This window comes from Furipterus horrens, unplaced genomic scaffold (genome assembly GCF_987537825.1).
Source record: "Furipterus horrens unplaced genomic scaffold, mFurHor1.1.pri manual_scaffold_2, whole genome shotgun sequence".
Taxonomy (NCBI): domain Eukaryota; kingdom Metazoa; phylum Chordata; class Mammalia; order Chiroptera; family Furipteridae; genus Furipterus; species Furipterus horrens.
In genome coordinates this window covers 36,807,422-36,827,817 of record NW_028327172.1, presented here as the reverse complement: position 1 = coordinate 36,827,817, position 20,396 = coordinate 36,807,422, and the positions used below count along the sequence as shown (strand labels likewise).

Here is a 20,396-nt window from a genome sequence, read left to right as displayed (position 1 = left end):
GGCAGGCAGGAAATCTGGGCTGCCATTCTCCCAGCTGCCCCAGCCTGAGCCCTAGAGAAGTTGTAAGACTCCTTCCCTGTTGGCAAAGGCTCCTGTGGTCATACCTCCGCCATTACTTTAGTGTCAGAAATCACCCGAGGGCGTTTATAACCTCTCATTAGAGATTAAGTGGCTTGGGGGCTGACGTCCAAAGCGACTGGTCCTAAGAGAAACCAGCAAGTTTGTGTTCTTGACAGAGAAGGGTGTTAAGTGCGACTGGAGCCATGTTCTCTCTGTTTGTTATCCATGAGTTACCCCTGCAGAGGAAATGGGGCAGGTGACAGGCGAAACCCCAGGACCAGCTCAGAGTAGATTGACGGGTGCTGAGATCTGTGGGTGTGAGGCTCAGTTTGGCTTTGGGACATTTGCACATGCCCTGTCAGTTTATCATAAAATTCCACAGATTTCAAGATTTGTCTTTATTCAGTTTCTGAAATGGTTTGGGTCTTTTTTTAAAAAGTTACCAGAGAAAGCTAGCTTTAGGTTAGAGCGTTGAGCAGATTAACAAATGTAGCTTCAGTGCGAAGAATGACATCTGACCAGAGGTGGCAAAAGCCTCACTCGTCACCTGTGGTCCTTCCCTTGGGGACCAGTAATCCTGCAAGCCTGCAGGGCCCCAGCGGTGTCATTCAGCTATAGCACATGACCTACAGGAGTTCATAATGACCATGTGCATCCCTGAAGAGCTGTACCATGAGGCTCATTATTTCTTCAGTTAACAGCCAACGAAATACATAAAATATTATAAAATGTATGCAAGTGTTAGGCTCTTTTTCAAGGGTTAATAGAAACTTTTTGAAAGTTCACATGGCATTCTTGGCAGTTAATGGGGCAAAGTGGTGTCTATACCACTTTGGGAGCACCTAATTGGTCTTTCTTAGAAGCCCCTAGTAAATGATCTTAGAGGCTTTGATTTTTTTTTTTTTTTTTTTTTAACGTCTCCTTTTGGCCTTGCCTATGGTGCTTCAGCATGTTTAGTCTTCACCTTTGGGTAAATCTGGACATTTTGGCGCCACCTCTCTGCTGGTATTCAGTGTCTTACCTGAAGCTTCCCTTGGCCTTCACTCACTGTCTAAACTGTGAATGGCAGCAGTGGAGGCCATTCTTTTTATTTTGATGTCACCATTTTGTTCCCGCTTTCATGGATTCTGGGGTCAGGTAGATTTATAGACTTTCAACTAGCAGCCAGGAACCTTGACATGTTTTCCAAGCATGAAGCTCTGCCTGCAGCATTGGGGCCTGTCCCCCACCAGGGTCTGTGGCCATTTCTCCCATTTGTTCTGGGGAAGCCACAGAACCAGCTCTGAGAAGGTGGAGGTAGTTTCTGATGGTTACAGTTGTTCATAATTGCTCTTCTAGATAGTTATATGGGTCATACATTCCTCCTGAAATGTGGAAAATCCCACACTCCTACCCATTTTGTTATACCCATTGTGTGTTTGTATACATATATATTTTTTAACTGAAGAAGAAAAATAACCCTGCCTTTGTACGCAAACCTTTTAACAAATTGTTTATTGTTGTATCCAGGTGACAAGCATGGTAAGTATTCTCACCATATTGAGTATTTTGTATTTTAGCTGTGCTTGGCAGACTTTTTGGCTAGCTTTGTGTTATCAGCCTTGGCTTTTTTTTTTAGAAAAGACCCATTCGGGAAAAGGAGAAACTACTTACCTGATAGCATCCCCTTGTGTCCTCAGCTATAGAAGGAACCAGTGAAGCCTTAGACCCATGGCAAGGACACCTGAGAGAGCATGCACCCCTCCAGCAGCATGCTGCTTGGCCCCATCACCTGCCCCAAGCCCGCCCTCCTTGCTGCTTCTAAGCCTCTGCCAGGGCTCCCAGGCCTCGCATGAATGACCCCAGCAGCTCCTGGGACCGTGGCCCGCTGACAGCACACACAGTCCAGGCCTCCCCATCCTCTGGATGGTCCCACCCCAGACCCACAACGATGCCCCCTCCTCCCCATCTATATGCTTAAAGCAGGGCCTTTTTCTCCTTGAGTATGTTAATTAATTGGAAAAATCTCACTTTGGAAGCTGGAAAAATAAATACATTGTCCACTTTTGTCAGAGGCTTCCCATTCTGTTGGAAAACGGATTAACAACAAAAAAATTTTTTTAAACCTTGCCACTGGGAGTTCTCAGTAAATGTTCAGAGTTAAAGTAGGTTCAGTGTGATTTTAGCCTTCTGGCTGTGTTTATTTATCCGTGCATGTTTGCTTTTTTGGCCTCTTTGTGGCTCTGTGTTTTAGTCCATGTGCTTGTGTCTGTGCCTTTGTAAGCTGCCTGGTAGCCATGCGTGTGTATTAAGTCTGTGTGTCACTGTCACCTTCAAGGATCAGACTGCAAAGGATAAGGCCCTTCAGCACATGGCCGCCATGTCGTCAGCCCAGATCGTCTCAGCCACGGCCATTCACAACAAGCTGGGGCTGCCTGGGATTCCACGCCCCACCTTCCCAGGGGCGCCGGGGGTGAGTCACAGGCTGCATCCAGAAACAACAGCTCCGGGGCATGGGGTCACCATGGGCCAGCATGACGCTATCCATCTGCACTTCTTATGATTGGGTCAGGTGTAAGGGAACCACCTTGTGGTGAACTGATGATGGGTGTAAAAACGTGAAAGAAATCAAGGGAGGAAGAGGAGCAGGAAGCTGGAGAGCAAGCCGGGAGGGGAGGGAGCCTTAGTACCTGAAGACACCGAGTCAAGTATCAGTTTTTCTTTTCTGGTGCCCTTCTAGGTTGTGATCTGCCATCTTTTTTTCTAGCCCTTGGTGTCTTTTCTTGTGTCCTCGGGGTCACATTATTACAGCCCCAGAAGGGACAAAGGGTTTTATTAACGTTTTCATTTTACACCTACAAGGGCAGAGAAGCTAAACATTATTGTCCCATTTAATCCTCATAATAATCTTAAATGTCTCTTACTGTCATTGACATTTTACAGATGCCAAAACCAAGGTTAGTTAGTACCAAAACAAGAGCTTGGATAATGCGGTCATAATCACATGGATAGTGATGTCAGGACCCAAACCCAGGGTTCGGTGATTTCCTTCACAGAGCGTTTTCCCACCTCTTCCTCCAGCAGGGGGTCAGTAGGTACCAATAGCCTCAGGAAAACTCACAGCTAAGGAAGTGTCTGCTATTTGGGGCTCACAATGTTGCACATGGTAGATTTCAGAATAGAGTGGGGAAGAGAAGGGTGGGTGGGTACATGGATAGAGCAGTCAGATGAAATACTCACAAACCTCTGCAGTGCGCCCAGATCTCTGCCACATGCCAGGAGAACACTGAAGCTGCTGCCTGCTCCCTGCCCTCGGAGGTTATCTGGAAGAGGAGCTAGAAGGAGCCCTGGGTTGCCAGGCCAAGGACATAGGCTGCAATTTTGTGCACAGCAGTGACCACATCTGCATTTAGAGAGGATCACTGCAGCTGGTGGATGATCTGAACCCACTATCTTTAGCAGGGGTTGCAATGCATACACATCTTGAATTGTACTTTGACATGAACTCATGATCAATCCTGAAGCCTCTTGCATTTTGCCTTCCAGTTCTGGCCGGGAATGATACAAACAGGGCAGCCAGGATCCTCACAAGAGTAAGTCTGAGGAGGGGCTGACACAGCAAGGGGCTGGCTGGTCAAAGCCCACCTTGGGTAGTAGTGTTTTCCTGGGACCAGACTGCCTTGGAGCTTAGAAGGGGAGAAAGATTTAACCTGAGATCACCGAAGTCATCCCCCATTGTTATCCACTGAAGCCAATAGCAGGAAAAAGACTGTTCAGGTCCTGGAGACATGTAAATAACATGCCACACCTTAAGTTTAGTGGCCATCTAGCTCAAAGCAGGAATAAGATTCCTGCCCCTTCATGGCTGTGAAGGGAAAGCCTAGGGTATCCCTGAGAAGTGCCTGCCTGAGAGTGAGGGCAGTGGGGTGATTCTGTAGCCCATTCCATTCTCTTTCCCTGGGGTACAGGGGCTAACAGAAAATCCTGTGAATGCTCTGAGGGCCCAGGTAGCAAGCTCACTAACCAGAAGATCAGTCTGGGGATGAACGCAGAAGGGAAATCCTGCTCGTATATTCTCAAAAGAACTTGAGCAATTTGGCCTGGAGCAGGAGAGCCTGAATCATGCCCCAAACCCTGCCTGGAAATGGTGACCACTAACCTCGGTCTCTGCAGGGATGAGAAATTCAGAGGCAGATGCCCAGCTTATCCCACTGAGCTGGCATGAGCTTGGTGGTTTGGTCCCCAACAGCCTGCTGGCCCCTCTCAATTGGAGAAAGTAACCCTCTCAGTCTTGATGGAGCTCTGCCTGGGCTGTGCCCCCACCTGTGGTCAGGGAACCCCAAAGTGGGGAGGACCCCAGGTTGGGTCACTTAGCCCTGGGAGGCCAAGGCCGAGGCCAGAACTGAAACGTAGCTGCTGCTACAGCTGCCATTTCTGACTCTCTCCATCTCTCTGTGCCCAGCGTCAAGCCTTTCGTGCAGCAGGCGTACCCCATCCAGCCAGCAGTCACAGCCCCCATTCCAGGTGAGTCTCGCAGGGCTCCCTCCTGCTTTGTTCCCCAGCTGTGTGGCCCGTCTTATTGGCAGACTCATGAATTCCCCCTCCTCACCTTCAACTTGCTTAAGGCAGAGATTAGCCTGGAGCTTAGGAGGATCACATAGGTGTCCCCCTTCCCAGGTCCTGATTCCTGTCAGTCATCTCAGAGCTCTTCAGATGTGTTTTTAAGGGAATGAGAAGCCTGGTCACTTTCACTCAGCACCCTAGGTCATCCTTGGAAGGGGAAGTTGCAGTGGTTCCTTCCTCATTATTAACAGGCTGAATCGGGCAACCCAAGTCTTGAGGGCAGATAGGGGTTTAGTCACCCTTTCTTAGATAAAGAGGTTTCAGTTCCTAGTACTCTTTCTTTGTAGGAGAGCTTACGTGGAAGCCCAAAGTAGAAAACATGTATCTGGTTCCCCCCTGCCCCAACACACACACGCATGTAGAATTACTCATTGGAGCCGCTCTCCATTACAGAGTTGCCAAACTGAGAATGCCCTCTGCTCCAATACCATGGAGCATTCTGAGAGAATATTCTAGAGTGCTGGTGACTGCAATCTTATGAAAGGAGGTGGAGAAACACAAGTAGTGTCTGGCACGTCCCAGTCTTCAGTCGGTCTCATCTTGGTCCCCAGCTAGGCCCCTTTGTCCAGGATTAGGTCACCTCATGCCACAGCCGCTAACATGAGCTGAGGCTGGCTCCGTGAGGAGCCACATGCATCGTGCTTTTCCAGGACACTGCCGCTGGGATCCTGGGCCAGAATCCACCCCCACCTAACCTAGTGCCACCGCAAGACACTGGTGGAGCAGTCTGTTGGCCTTTCCCACCCCAGCATAGGCCTGAGGCCAAGGGGAGGCGGTTGGCCAGCAGTAAAGGTGATGATTGGTCTTTCAGGGTTTGAGCCTGCGTCAGCCCCAGCTCCCTCGGTTCCTGCCTGGCAGGGTCGCTCCATTGGCACAACCAAACTTCGCCTGGTGGAATTCTCCGCTTTCCTCGAACAGCAGCGAGACCCAGACTCGGTGAGTGTGCTCAGAGGTGTACCTCGAACCCAGAATCTGTTGTTCATTCCCATTCACCTCCACAGTCGTTTCCCTGTCCTCGTGCCTGACAGAGCCTGAGTGAATGCGGGCCTGGGGAGGAATAACCAAGCAGCCTTTCAATTAAGTAAAAGGTGTTTCCATTGACAAATATTTAGAACTTGGAGCTGAAATCTTTGCTTTGGACCTGAAACTCCAGGGAAGACTGGCGCTGAAGGGAAGGAGCTTAATAGGCTCTTGCTTTGGGTAAAATTTAATGTTTATTGCGCCTTGCCACGTGACTGATACATGGCAAAGCTATTTATATATACAATCACATTTTATTTCCACCAAAACCTTATAAGGGTAGGTGCTATCTGATAGATGAAGAAACAGAGGTTAAGAAATTTTCCTGAAGTCACATAGTTAATATCTGATGGATTAGAGATTCAAACTTACATCTTTAGAACGCAAGCCTAAACATTTCGGCATTATTCTATATTGCCTTTCCAAGTCTATGTTTTCTCAAGATAGCATGTTATCTTTTTAAGGAGAATTAACAAGGTGATACTGCAACAATTTGACGTAGAATGTACCAGTCAGGTTGGCATCTGGACTCTATTGGTTGTCTCCCTCACCCCATCGAGTGCCCATCACCCCATTGTTTCCCAGCCAGGTCTATCAGTTCCCACCCAGCAAGCCCAAGACCCTTTTCTCACTCCCACTCCTTGGCTGTGAGTATGAGCGCTGCACCTGTGTGTGGGTGAGTCCAAGGCAAAAATTGCAGAAATCGTGGATTTGTCTTTGGGATCTTCACCAAACCCTTTCTGTAGTCTCTGTCTCCCTCACCTTGCTGATCCCCAGGGCCACCAGAGCCAGAGGCGCCGCGCTGTCTTTGTGTCTGCTGCCTTGCTGTTCGTCAGTTATCCGGGGAACGTGTCGTGAATGATTTCACCATCTGTTGTAAATAATTCAGATACTGAGCGATTACAGGTGACCTCTCCTGATAGTATTTGTACTTGAGCTTGGTGGAAAGCCTCCGCTGATAGGATGGTGGAGATGACCTGGGCAGAGGAGCTTCCCCCAACCATCATCAGAGAAGACACTCAGGCAGAACCCAGTGTAGCCCACTGACATTTCTGTCTGTGAGTTGTAAACTCTGGGAGCTGGTAGAAAAATAGAGCCTGCTCCAAAATTAGGAAAAAATGAAGGAGTTGTAAAGTAGGTCATTGGGCCTATCAAGGCAGTTATAGGAAAATGAGGTTAGTGAAACAGGGAAGAGAAAGCTAACTGGATCACTCTTCTCAAGGGGCTGTGTGGCTTATAGGAAGGGTGATGGTGATGGCTTGATCCTTTTCTGGTGGCATTGAAATAAACAAGATCACCTTCCTGACTTGAGGCTGCTGCTTCCTTCTGGGAAGTACAGAAGATTTTTTACCTGGAAGCTTGGCTTTGACCCAGATGATGCTTCTGCTTTTCATAATTCATGTTTGTATAACACCTCATTGCCTACACAGTACTTTTATCATTGATCATTTTATTCTCTCCTCATAGTACCAGTAAGATTTGTTTCATCACTTTATAGGGGAAGAAACAGGCCCAGACTCATTAAGTGGCTTACTGAAGATATTTAGCCAAAAAGCACCAGGACCAGGAGCCAAAATCTATTTCAATATACTCTTTTACACACACTGCTGTGAACCACCCCAATTACGAAGGTCTCTTGAATTGTGTATTCAGTCTGCATGTCTACTACGTGAACAAATCTTTCTCTTTGCTCGTGAACTTTTTTCTTCTAGGAATAAAACTCCAAGGCACTGTGGAGCAAAAGTCTCAAAGTAAAAAGATTATAAAATGTTTTATCAAAATAAAACAAAAATTTTTAATCGAAAAGCCTGTGGCAGCCCCTCAATTTGTCCTCTTCAGTTACGGACCAGTAGAGCCCAGAATACCCGGTTTCTCTTGTGGTTAGTGTTCGTTGGGATTCACTTTGTGAATCCCTGATAGACTTTTTCAGTCCATTCTATAATCATTTAATGTACAGCACCATACCAAGGAGGGTCCGGCCCTGCACTCAACCATTCTCCGGCCTAGTGGAGGTAATGTCTAATGAGGAGACTCGCATGAAGCAGTCATCACACAAGAGGTCATTATGAAGTGTGGTGACTGCTAGGAAGGAAGAATATAGAAAACTGTCAGTGATTAACACGGAACAGGAATGCTTCCTTGAGCAGTCATCTTTACATTGAGGGGTAGAGGACTGATATGGAATAGGGAGGAATGAGGGAGAACATACCAGGGGATGACTGAGGTATGAAAGCAGTAAGTGAAAGTCGGTGGATAGTTTTATAGGTGGGGCCCACCAAGTCCTTGGACTAGAGTTGAGAGATAATGTGCCATGTATGCTCAGGATTATACCTAGTAATCTGAATGGTTCGACTCGACCGGCCTCTCCCTGATGAATGAAAAGGTTTGGCTCTATAGCTTGGGCTCTAATACCTGACTTCAACGGTTCTGATATAAATGGGAGGCCTCGTGTGAGTCAACACCCTTGGGCCTCTTGGAAAAACATAATTATATTTTAGGGGACATAAAATGAGGACTGAGAGAAATTTGAATTCATTCACCAATACTTTTTTAAAAAGTGTATTTATTGATTCATTTTTAGAGCGAAGAAAGGAGAAAGAGGGAAGCATCGAGTTGTTGTTCCATTTATTGATGCATTCATTGGTTGATTCTTGTATTTGCCCTGACTGGGGATCAAACCTGCAACCTTGGTGTCTTGGGACAACTCTCTAACCAACTGAGTGCCTGGCCAGAGCAACAAATACTTTTTAAACACTTCATGCCAGCCCCTGTTTCAGGCTTTAGGGATTCAAAATCAAGAGAAACTAGTCCTTATTCTTGTAGAGCTCCATCCAAATAGAAAAGACAAACCACTCAAACAAGTACACACACACAGAATATGAGGTGATGTTAAGTGCTTATGTGGAATAATCCTTTTTGCACAGTTGAAAATTACTTGCTCTTTAGATTCAAAAACTATAACTCCAGAAAATGTTTCTGGTTTCTTGTACTATGATTTTAAGTTGTCTATCAGATAATGCCAACCAAAACTGCACTATTCTAAAATTATTTTACTGAATTGTAACATCAGTCTCACTTGTTAATGTCACTTCTAATATTCCTGTGTTACAGATCGCTGTTTTGCATTGATTTAAAAATCAGTACTATGTACACAAATGAATTCATGGCAGATTGTAAGCAGTCCATCTATTTGATTTTAGTGGAAATGTGAGGGTCTGGAAAGAGTTATTGTGCTAGAGGAAGCAGGAGACCCTGGGAAAAAAAAGGGTGATTGACAAATTGAAATGAGGGAGAATTACAAAGATTATTTAAAGCATTTTGATAATGTCTTAAGCACCAGCTTCTCAGATTATGTAATATGTACTTTTTTTTGCAAACACAAGGTACTGTCACAATGAACATGTAATGGCACTTCAGGACCAAGGTCACACTGAAAAACTTGCAGCATGTGGAATGTTTCTTTGGCTCTCAGACTTTTAGTGCCTTCTGAGACTTTGATTTTATTATATTTTGTTCCAACTATAGAAAAATTTACAGTAACATAAATTCATCTGGGATATTTAATGTCAATATACTGTACTTAAAATTTAACATCAAACATTAAGCATGTTACTTTGATAAGGAAGTCAACAAGTTGACAAATAGTCAAAGGTCCCTAAACAGTTTCAACTGTATGTTTGGAGTCTGTAAATCTTTGTCTACATATAGGCATGCACACACATTTCTCCCTACTTGTCTGTAATGGCTTAGACTCATTGGAATCATGGGGTTATAGATAGTGCTGGCAAAAAGCCAATAAATAAATCAATGAGCTGGATGCAGTGCTAACTGTTTTTCATTAGTGATTTTTTTTTGTCTTCATCACACCACGATGAGTTAGGTCATTTTATTCAGTTCTACAGAAGAGGCTTGGAGAGATTGCTGTCTTGCAGGCAGTCATGTCTGTGGCCAGGTTTGAACCTTGTGGCTGTACTATTTCCCAGCAGTAGATAAGGCATGAGCAAAAAAACTAAGAGGAGAACCTAGTTTGCCTCAGTCCAAGGTGGCCTCCCTCAGATACCACTGTTCTGCACATTCACTCTACAGTTTACCACATAGGTCATCATTGCCACCCCTGAAGACTTCTTCATGACTCTGCCACCCTTAGCATTGGTAGTACTGGTAGTAGTACCAGCAGTGGTACCACCTGTGGAGATAGCCCACAATGTGCATTATCTTATATGTGGCCTGCCTGGTGTTAGGCAGGCAGCTGACGTTGGAAATGGAAGTCAGATCCGGGTCTGCTGATTCCACATCCTGAGATAGTAACCAGTGTGGGGTCCGTCCATTTGTACCCAAGGAGTAACCTGTTTTGCCGCCTATAGCGAGCGGGCTGTAATCTGTAAGGAACTAAAGGCAGAATGATCTGGGGGGTGAGCGCCCCCTGCTGGCTCTGCATCAAGTATAAACCAGATGGCAGCGTTTCCCCAAGTCAATTGTTTATATTGGTGGAAAACCAGCAAGTCAGTCCCTCTGTTACCTTTGGCTCCACTAGAAGCTAAGAGAAAAACAGCAGAGGGTGAAGAAAGGAAGATCTAAAAAACTAAGACTATTAAAGAAGTGGTTAGTAGTGCTTGAAAATACACTTTCTACATGATTTCAACGTTCCCTATCAAGGGACTTCAAATGTTAAGTGTAAGATCCTCCACCCATGGTGGGCCATTTAGAAGTGCCTTGACTGTAATCAGGGCCTGGCTCCTGGAGACTGTGTTAGGCAGCTGCTGATTGAGACTGATGAAAACCTGATCTTGGTGAGCTGTAAGCTGAATCCTGTGTGTGCATGGGGAGTGGTTTTCCAGATAAAGCCTAGAGGAATTCCTCTACCCCCCACTCTGGGACACTGTAGGTTCCTCCAGCCCCCACAGCTCGGCTACATCCTGCCCCATAGCTGGCAAACCCCAGCAGGTTCAGATTGCCCCGGCACAAGGTTGTATATTTAATCCCTGTCATGGTCTAGATGCCAGAACAAGCAGGACCGTGTGCAGGAATAGAGTGTGTAAGGGTTGAGTTAGGTAGGAGTTACACAGCCAGATAAGGGAAAACTTTAGAGTGAAGAGGGAGGGACAAGGAGATTGTCTCTAGATTTTGAAAAAGCACTGTCTTGCCGGAAAAGACAAGTTCCATGACATGGTACATAGTAACAGACCTGAGCAGGGATGGCACATCCAGCTCTTAACAAACACCTTGATGTATTATGCAATAATGATCATCACCAGTGCTTACTGGCCTGTGTCACAAGCACTGTATGCCAAGCGTTCTGACACAGATATGGTTCTTATGTACAGTCTACCCGGGAAGGAGTAGAGGCTCAGAACATTAAGGGACATTATCAAGATCCACCTCCAGAAAGTGGCTGTGCCAGGGTTTGGCTCCACTCTCTATTTCTAACCACTTCACTGTAGTTTGGGGGAAATAAAAAAATTATTCAAACATAGACACGACTGCCTTCCAAAGCATGAGTCTCCCCAGGCACAGGCTGCATGTAGCTGGGGCCTTCACACTGGGGCAAGAGTCGGGCTGGGTTTTCTCTGAGCTCTTTTTCCAGCCTGTGGTTCTGTGCGTCTTCTCAGGGTTTGGGGCCAGTCACGAGAGAAGCCGGGAATGTGCCTGCTTGGACCTTAGAACACATCTCCTGTCATGCTCTTGTGACAACGTGTTTGTTCTAGTTGAAGGAGAACCTGGTATTGGACTTCTCACCAGCAGAACAAGGTTCGGGGCCATGACTTCACAGCTCAGCCTGGCTTCAGTTGGTACAGTGAGCGTAATAGGACCTCTCCCACCGTATTGCTGTGACAATTACAGTTAGCAGCATCCCTGGACCTACCAAACACTCCACACACGGTTTTTGAACCTTGAATGTCTTGGAGAAATGTAGCGGGAAATCGGGCCAGACAGATGGCGGGACCTGGCTTGGGAGTATCTGCTCACCAGGTGGTTTGGACTCTGTTGATACTCAGATGGGAGCCAGAATATTTTTTAATTAATTTTTTTTTTTGAGTAGGTAGTAAAATTCATGTGATCAAAAATTTATAAGCATAAAAGAATGGAGGGAGGTTTCACTACCTTCTAATTCCTATTCCACTCCAGATAGGGAACCAGTGTTGCTAGTTTCTTATAAATCTTTCCAGAGATTTTAATACATATACAATATAATAGGAACACGTATTCCCCCACCTCACTCCCCTTTTAAAGAGATGTGATCTGATATGTACTTCAGGAGGATGACAGCTGCAGCAGGTGAGAGAATGGGCTGGAGCTAGGGAAACAGCATCACTGGTCCAGGAGATGGGTGACAAGGACCAGACCAGGGGGACAGATACTGTGTGGATAACATGAAAAGGTCTTGGAGATTAATTAGCTGTGGAGGAAGAGGGTACTGCAAATGACTGAGTTGTTGAGTCTGTGGGTGGTGGTATAATTTGCAAAGCCACAGAGTGGAGAAGGAAGCAGATTGCCTTTGTGATAATGCTGCTGCTGCTGCTTGCCTCAAAAGAAAACTGTTGAAATGGATATTGGAAACACAGATGTTCAGCAGGTTAAGGGACAGCCCAACACCCAGCTCGTGGATGGCAGGGTGGATATTTGAACTTTGTCCTAACCCAGAGCCCATGGTTTGAACAATTTGGGGACGGTAGCATTGATAACCAACATTTAGGGAGATCGTAGCACGTGCCAAGTGCTTCTGCCGTGTTATTAATCTCACAGAGAATGATGTTTATGCACCACCTGCGGGGGTGGAGAGGACAAAGCTTATTATCATTTCACAGGTGGCACCCAGTGAAGGAAGGTGGTCAGGACATTTGGAGAAAGAGGAGAAAGTAAGGACACGATTTGAATTCCACAGGAGGGGAGAATTCCTGAAGGGTGCGCAGGCGTGGGTGATGGCAGGTCCTCAGCCTGGAGGCAAGGGGTTTTGCTGCCTGGGCTGTCCTGGCCTCTTCTCTTTACTTCTGAGTGGTGGGGACAGCGTAAAGCTTGGAGCCTCCTGGATGTGAGGGAGTATGTCAGCAATCTTCACAGCCTGAGCTGGCCCGAGTTTTTTCCCAGTTAGGGCAGCCTGCATTGAACTTAGGCAAATGCATCCTGCAGATAACCTCATTCTTTTCCATAACAGCATTCGGCCAAATGTGGGCCCAATCATGACTTAATCTTCATATCTTTTTAGTTTCTTTCAAAGACAGATCAGCTAAAATTCCTTTGTTAGACCACAGATCCTGACTCTGCTTTGGAAAAAATGACCAGTGCAGCTCTAAGGAAATACAAAATTGATGAGCCTGTGGAAGAAAGAAGGGTTTGTATCGGGATTAGATCAGAGAAATAAGGGAACAAGATCATAAGCAAGGTTTAAGTTCCAGATTGCCAGGAGGGTCCTTGCTGGTGTCTTGGACAGGGTGGAGAAGGGCAAGGTTTCTGTAGAGAAGCTTCCAAGCACTGCAGTGGCTGCTGAGGTTGATGCTACATCTCAGAGTGGGGTTCTGTATTAGTGGGGAACAGCTGTTCGGGCAGATTCGGTTTCCGGTCCTTTAGAAAAGAGGTTCCTCTACCCCAGTTCATAGCTTGTGTGTGGATCTCATTAACAGTAAACCTTCAAACCAGTATCTTTGCAGCTCCCTATGTCTCACACAGAACTGTCATGTTTACTGTTTCATTTGACCTTCACATCAACCTCTGGAGATGAGCCAGCCAGGTGTCATCCCTGTGTTCAGAGGAGGAAGCCAAGGCCCAGAAAGCTTAGGCAACTTGCCTCAGGTCACACAGCTTGAAACCAATAGAGCCTGGATCCTAACCCATGTGATGTTCATGTCCGCATCCCATGCTTAGGATAAGTGGTCAGAAAGCCCACTTGCCCTCCAGGTTCTCAGAGGAAGGCTACAGCTGGTCTGATGGCTGGCTCTGCCCAGTGTTTGTGCTTCTCCCAGGTTTTTCTCATATATTTTACCAAGCATGGTCTTCCCGTAGGTCACAGGAGATGAAATGTCTTTCCATGATTGAGTTGATGGCTCCCTAGAGTGTGGTATGGACTCATCCATGCAGCTCTTGCAAATAGCAATGGATGGTTTGCTCTCAGTGTCTGAGCTGCTCTGGGCATTCACCCCCTTTCTTCATTACCATTTGGGGATGAGGCAATAGAAAGCATCTGGAAATCTGGGTTTTATAGACATTTCACAGAGGCCCCAGCCAGGCTCCATCTGCTTTCTTTGGCAGGTCAGCACCGCACCCGGTTGCCTTCCCGGTTGCTGTCCCTGCTCTCAGCCACTGGCCCTTACAGCTGCGCTTGTGTGGGGAGGTGCACCTCTTTCTAAGAAAACAACAGCCCCTCTACAGAGATGGTGGAGGGAGTGGGAAGTGGGGGTGAGTGTGGTGCCTCCTAGTGTGAGATCTGGGAAGGAAGGACTTACTTGCTCCTAGTTTCTTGTTTTCTGTATTTCTTTCTGGGAAGAGCACAGGAAAGGCATGAAGTGGCACCGGGACGGGCGTCTAGAATAGGGCTGGTGTCTCTGAGCAGTCAGCTGAGGACAGAGCCTACTGGCGCAGGAGCCCAGGATAACCCCTCCTGCCCCATCCCCAAGAGATGAATATGCAGGTCACTTTCCTTGGCCCTACAGCCACTCCCTGGGGTCATCACAGGTTGCCCAGGCTGCCCTGGGAGTGTCTGGACAGATAGTCCTGGCAGGAGTGTGACAGGAAGCAAATGTAGGTGATTTGTCCTTGTTCTGTTCCATCGTGTACATTATCATCCCTTGACATGAGTTATTTATCTTGGTTTCTTTAAATTCCTAAGTGGATTATAATTTCTCTCTTGGTATTATTTGACAGCAGTCATTTTTCAAGGTTTTACTGCGTTCTTCAAATACTTGGAATTTTTGGAACAAGTTTGGGAAAAGATCGCCATCTTCAGGTCAGATGGTGTACTGCAGTGTCGAGGCATGTCTGGGGGAGCAGCTCGGATGCCAAGGACCAGCAGATTTATAGAACTTTTTCTGCCATTTCCACAAAAAGTGAACCCCTCATCAGAGGTATCTAAGATGTATTGGCAGTCCTTTAAAAAAGAGAGAGAAAAGAAAGAAAAGAAAACCCCAGTGGCCCCTGTGGGAGTTGTATTTCTCCGATTTGTCTTATTCATGGTGATGGGCAGCTACCCAGGCTGCCCCAGCCCCATTTGCGAGGACAGATGTTGCCGACTTCAGAGTGGGCTCTGATGTGCCTGAGGGGAGTGCCTGTGGGGGCCAGGTCACTCCAGACCCCATGTGCACATCTCCCCCTCCTTGGCCACCCGGTGTTACAGTAGTTAATGGCAGTGTCGGACCAGTGTCTGAAATTTTCCTTTTAATTCCTGCTTTAAATTTTAGTTTTTCCCTTTCGTTGCTGTCCAAAGGACAGCCTGAATTTCAAATGGTCTTTTCCAAAGGAAAGCAGCATCATGACTACTTGGGAAAATAATAATAGCAATAATAATAATAAATGATGGGCTTGGCATAGCCTATGTATTTTCCATGCATTATCTCATTTAATCTTGTGACACCTCTTTGAGGTAGTGACTTTCATTATCCCTGTATTACGAGTGTGGAAAAGGTAGCTGAGAGGGCTGGAATCGCCGTCTCGGTTGACTCAGCGAGACGTTGTGACAGCGCCAGCCAGGGTTCAGACCAGACCCCGTCTGACTGCAGAGTTCCTGGGCGCTCAGCTCAGCTCTCCTCTCTGCAGCCTCCCTCAGCAGCAGAGGAAGGAGAGCCAGGAACCGTCGGAGAAAGTGACCTCTTAGAACAGTTTTGGGGGAGGAGGCAAGTCCTTTGCGAATCCCCCAGGGTAGCTAAGTAACCCTTTGCAACTAACTTTGTTGCGTTTCTAGAATTACATTCACCTTTATCACTGTTTAAAACTGCTGTGGAAAGAACTAAAGGGATTATAGCAATAAAAAAGAAAATGATCATTTCCCCAAGTTGAAATAGAAGTCCGTGTATTAAGATTGTATCAGGTGCTGGTGAGCTGCGGGATGTTTTGATTCAAGTAGGATTTTGCTGGTGCAACATTGGTTTTTTTGTTTTGTTTTGTTTGTGAACCTTGCAGTCATCCTGAGTAGTTGAGCCTTAGGAGGACTCTGTGATCTGACCGAGTTCCTTTCGAGTCCAGGGAACTTGTGGCCAGCTAGAATAAACATCCTGAAGCATGCATGACTCTTATTATTTTTGTTTCTCTTTATAGTTCTTTCTCTTCCTCAAAAAACTCCAGGCTATTTCAAGGTAGTTTTTGATTGGCTATTTAATATAATACACATGCTTTATGTATAAGTCAAATCCCACCTCCCAGAACTATTCCTTAGGGACAGCTGCTTACAGCTCCTGAGCCGGTTCTTCATATATAATCTCCATATTTCTAAATAGCATGTTTATACCATATATCACAATCCATCAATTTTAGACATTTTCTGTGGATTTTTTTACTATGGAAGATCAGGACTTAGCTCTCTAAATTTAGCACATGATACCCCCCCTGCCCCCCTTCTTTAACTTCTAATCCTCCCAGTGCGGTTATATCACAAGTTTCGGTTTAACATTCATGTTTATATTGCAAACCTGTGTCAGTTTTGTACACAGTGAGGTTAATGTGTGATATATTAAAACCATTTCTTGATTGTAAAACTTGTTTTTTCTAGGGTTTGTCATTTCCCCTTTTTTTATTTGTTCAGTTTTTACATTACACAAATTCATCCTCAGAATTTCTAACAGAATTCTCAAACTCTTCTCCAGATGGTCCCATAAGTCAGGGGCTCTCTTGGGCCCACTGTCCCCTTAGTGATGTCCCTCGAGGACCCCTCCAGCTCCTCATGCACTGGCAGCTGTCTGGGTCAGTGGCCCAGATGTTAGCCAGTGCGTCCCTCTTCCTCTCTCCTAGGTCAGGGCCCCATCCCCCTTTGTTTTGATTTACTGCATTTCATAGGAACATAGCCCCTATAGCTACCTGAGAACAGTTACAAGGAAGGTCAATTTCCTGGAACCTTACAGATCTGAGAGTGTCTTATACTCTCACATGTGATGGGTAACTTGGTTTTTATTATGGTTTTGCCTTAGAAATGTTCTCGTTGCTAATGAGTAAACAGTGCATGTTTAATGCTGAGGAGCAAACTCAGCCAGTCATGGGATATGCAAGAGTGGGGATGCTGACTGTCTTTAACCCCAGTCTTTTCTCTAGGAATCTTTGAGAACACGTTTACATGGACAACGTGTGACTGACTGTAGAGGCAGTAAGCTAGTTCTGTGTAGCCACTCTGCTGTAGGGTCTGTGAAGAGAGGAAGTTTGTATGATTGGCTCATGGATTCCCTGTGCCTAGCACAGTGCCTAGCACATAATGGGTGATAGCTGTGTTGGTTTGTTCTACTGAAACCCATAAAAGAAATGTGCAGAGTGAGTACCTTTTCTGTTGTTGCCTTTGATACGTTGATAATCAACATATCTCCCAAGTGCCTAGGAGATTTTTTTTGTAATTGAACAAGCCAATGTTAATCTCTATTTTAGATATTGAGGAAATTTACTCTTAGGGTTTGGTGTGTGTGATTCATTGACATTCACCCTGTTTCTGTTTATATATTACCCCAAATGCTTGGGGGTACGATTTGTTGTTTTTTTCAAGTATTTGTTTTTCACCTTATAGAATAGAATTACCCTTTTTGAGTTTTCTGTTCCACCTTTAGTTTTGGGGAACTACCACTTCTGGAAGGAAAATGGGATTTATTTGGGAGGGAGGGAGAGAGAAAGAGAAGCAAGTATGTACCCTGGTCTTCTTCCCTTATAAGGAGAACTGGCAGGATGGGAAGCAGTAGCCGCACCAAATGGTTTTTAGAGTTCTAGTTTCATTAAAACTTGAACCTAAACCTATCAGATAGATTTCTTCTCTTCAGTCTTCTGGATTTAGGGGCAAAGGGAGTCCTGACCTACTCAGGTTGAATTAAGGGGAGAGAGAGGTCTGTTTGTCTCACTGCTGTGGTCTCCAGGACACTTTCTTTAGTCCTTTGTATTCTTAGCAACAAAGTCACCTCTTGGCAGGAATAAAGCCACTCAGATGCCAGCAGTCAGGGTTTGGTTTCAAGTCACCAGCCTTGGAGAGGCAGTGCCCGATTTCCTTTGGCAGGGACAGCCTGCCCCTTCTCAGTTCATTTCAGCCACTTGGGCACAAAGGTAATTTCCTCAAAATAGAAACCTTTGAAGACTCTATCTAATGCATCTGTGAATCATTATGTTTCTCTCAAATTTTAATTTAACATCTTAGACTTTTGAAAACACTATTTAGGTTCTTTTTTCTCAAATCAACTTTCAAAAAAAGCAGATCTGCTTTAGAAAGGTCTAGACATTTTCTTCTGGAGACTGTGTGGTTGGTATTTGCAGCAAATGCACGGGTGGTGGCGTTGACAGATCCAAGTTTTATTCTTAACTCTGGGACTATTTCCGAAGTGTGAACTCAGGCAAGTCCCTTCATCTCTAAGCTTCTATTTCCTTATCTGTAATAGGACTTTAATAAGATCCACCTAGAGTGTCATTGTGAGGCAAGGAGTACCTGAGGCCACGGATACAGAAAGCACATTACACAAAACCTTGAATGGACGCGAGTTCTTTTCCTTCCTTCAGGCACAGGTGAGAGGCCCAGACCCTGAGGAACTTATAAAGGGCAGGCCGATCGAGGAAAGGTAGTCACACGGCTTCACAGCCTGCTCCCTGCTTGGGTTTACTTGTGTTTATTTTTTCTTTGCTTAGGCAGGAGGGATAGCTAGAGTAGGAACATATTTGTGCTCTACCCCAGGATCTAGTTAATCTCACATAATAATAAGCCAGCACAGTAGTCATCTTAACAGCTACGACTTATCAACACTTTTATATGCTAGGCCCTATGCCAAGCCCTTCTGTGCATTATTTCCTTTCATCCTCAAGCTTATTCTGTCTTCCAGGTGTTCTATCCCCATTGATCATAAGAGAAAACTGAGGATTCAGTTCTCATGTGGCTCCAGCGTTTTCATGCTTCGCACTAAACGCCTTGCTTTTCAGCTGTATCTTCAGGGCCCCCAGTGAATTTCACCTCCATTCACCTTCCTGATCTCTTGACGTGTAGCAGTTTGGACTCTCATCCCTGAGTTCCGACAGTCCAGTGCTGGGGCTTTCAATGTCAAGAGCAAAAAGACCAAGCCTCACATCTTCTTACCTTCACTCTGGCTCTGCCCTGGCACACAGGGACTGGCCAGGCAGAAGAGCTTGAGGAGATGGTGCTCCACTGAGAGACTCAGGTCCTCTTCACAGGTGCCCCCGAGGCTCTGCTTGTGTTCCATTCTTCCCCGTGAACTCACTGTCTGCAAGTGGCACGGTCATGACAGAAATGGAGCTTACTGCAAGCAGAGGTTATTTATCAGGGTTGGGTGGGTGCACATACAGAGGGCCTCGGCTCCTCTAATGGGGGGCAGCCAGACATGAGGCACATGCCCCCATTCACCTCCTCGCCTCTCTACCTTTATCCCCAAGTCTGTGCGCCCAGCTTCCCCTGTGTTATTTTTTCTCTTTTACCCACCAATGAGACTGGAAGCTCCTTAGCAGTAGTGCTTTATACATTTCTGTGGGCTTTTGTTTGCTTGTAATTGAAAAGATGATATGACAGCATTGGAGAAAATGTGTGAAAAGATCAAAGGCACTCGCCCTACCCCATAGCCTCATCTCCCTGACACAGCAATGGCTTTGACTTTAATTTTTTTTTTTCCATTTCTCTTCCAGCACAGGCACACTCTGTTCTTTCACAGTAGTTTCGGGTCTCAGTCCCACCTGAAAGTCACCAAGTTGCTGGAAGGAACAGAGGCTGGGACCATGTCAGGGCTTGATAGGTTCCTTTTCTTTTACATTTCACCTGATACCGTTTAGGGATTTTGAAGGCTCGATTAAGATATCTCTCTGATGTCAGACAGGAGAAAGGCTTAGCCTTCTCCTGGAAGATGGCAAGGCATGGCCACACTTCTCCTATGTGTGACCCTGTGGACAGCTGGCATTGGATTGGGGGGTGGGGGGTGTCAGGCCTCTTGCCCTTTGGTGGTGAAGCCAGAGGTCCATGGTGTGGGTAGCAGGTCACAAATTTGAACTAGCACTTCCTCAGAACATTTTTATAGGGCTTTGTGATCAAATGAGTTTGGGAAACTCTGGGTTATACAAGGTTCAAAAATGTTTCTTTACTGTAGTGCTTTTAATATGCTCATATTCGCTATGAATTCAAAGAAGGAAGTTTTATAAAAAATCGTAATAGCTAGCATTTATTGAGTGTTTACTCTTTATTGGATCTTTATAAGCAGTGTCTTTTTTAAATTCTCTAGCAAACCTATGAAGTAGATGCCATCACTGTCCCCATTTTAGAGGCTGGAGAAGCACTTGCCCAGTGTCATAACTAATTTGCAGTACTCTTGGTAGGCAGCTGTGACCAATCCCTCTTTTATTTGGGGCTTCTTATTTCCTATGGGATCATTTACTTGAAAGGACTCTAGTTGGAGAAATGCCAAGTTAAACTCAAAAAGCGAATAAGGACTGCTGGGTGAACAGGGGTATGAGGTTTCTCTTATGAGCCCTGTTAAGTTCTGAGCCCCCTGGGACCCCTGCACCCCCAGATGTCTCTGTTGGTGTCCCATTAGGTTGGTGTTGCAGCCTCTTCAGCAGGA

General features: G+C 45.8%; 1 protein-coding gene across 10 annotated transcripts in view; it reads left to right on the top strand.

Moving 5' to 3' along the window:
* The window catches only part of TEAD1 (TEA domain transcription factor 1), a 244,182-nt gene that overhangs the window by 188,833 nt on the left and 34,953 nt on the right, over positions 1 to 20,396 (top strand). For 9 of the 10 annotated variants that reach the window (XM_090264012.1, XM_090263982.1, XM_090263976.1 and 6 more), the window contains 4 exons: positions 2,378 to 2,512; positions 3,586 to 3,632; positions 4,502 to 4,563; positions 5,474 to 5,598. In XM_090264012.1, coding sequence (XP_090120138.1) covers positions 2,378 to 2,512; positions 3,586 to 3,632; positions 4,502 to 4,563; positions 5,474 to 5,598 — 369 coding nt within the window. Of the gene's footprint in view, positions 1 to 1,573; positions 1,582 to 2,377; positions 2,513 to 3,585; positions 3,633 to 4,501; positions 4,564 to 5,473; positions 5,599 to 20,396 lie in introns of those variants that run through there. The other variant, XM_090263989.1, reaches the window with a different exon arrangement.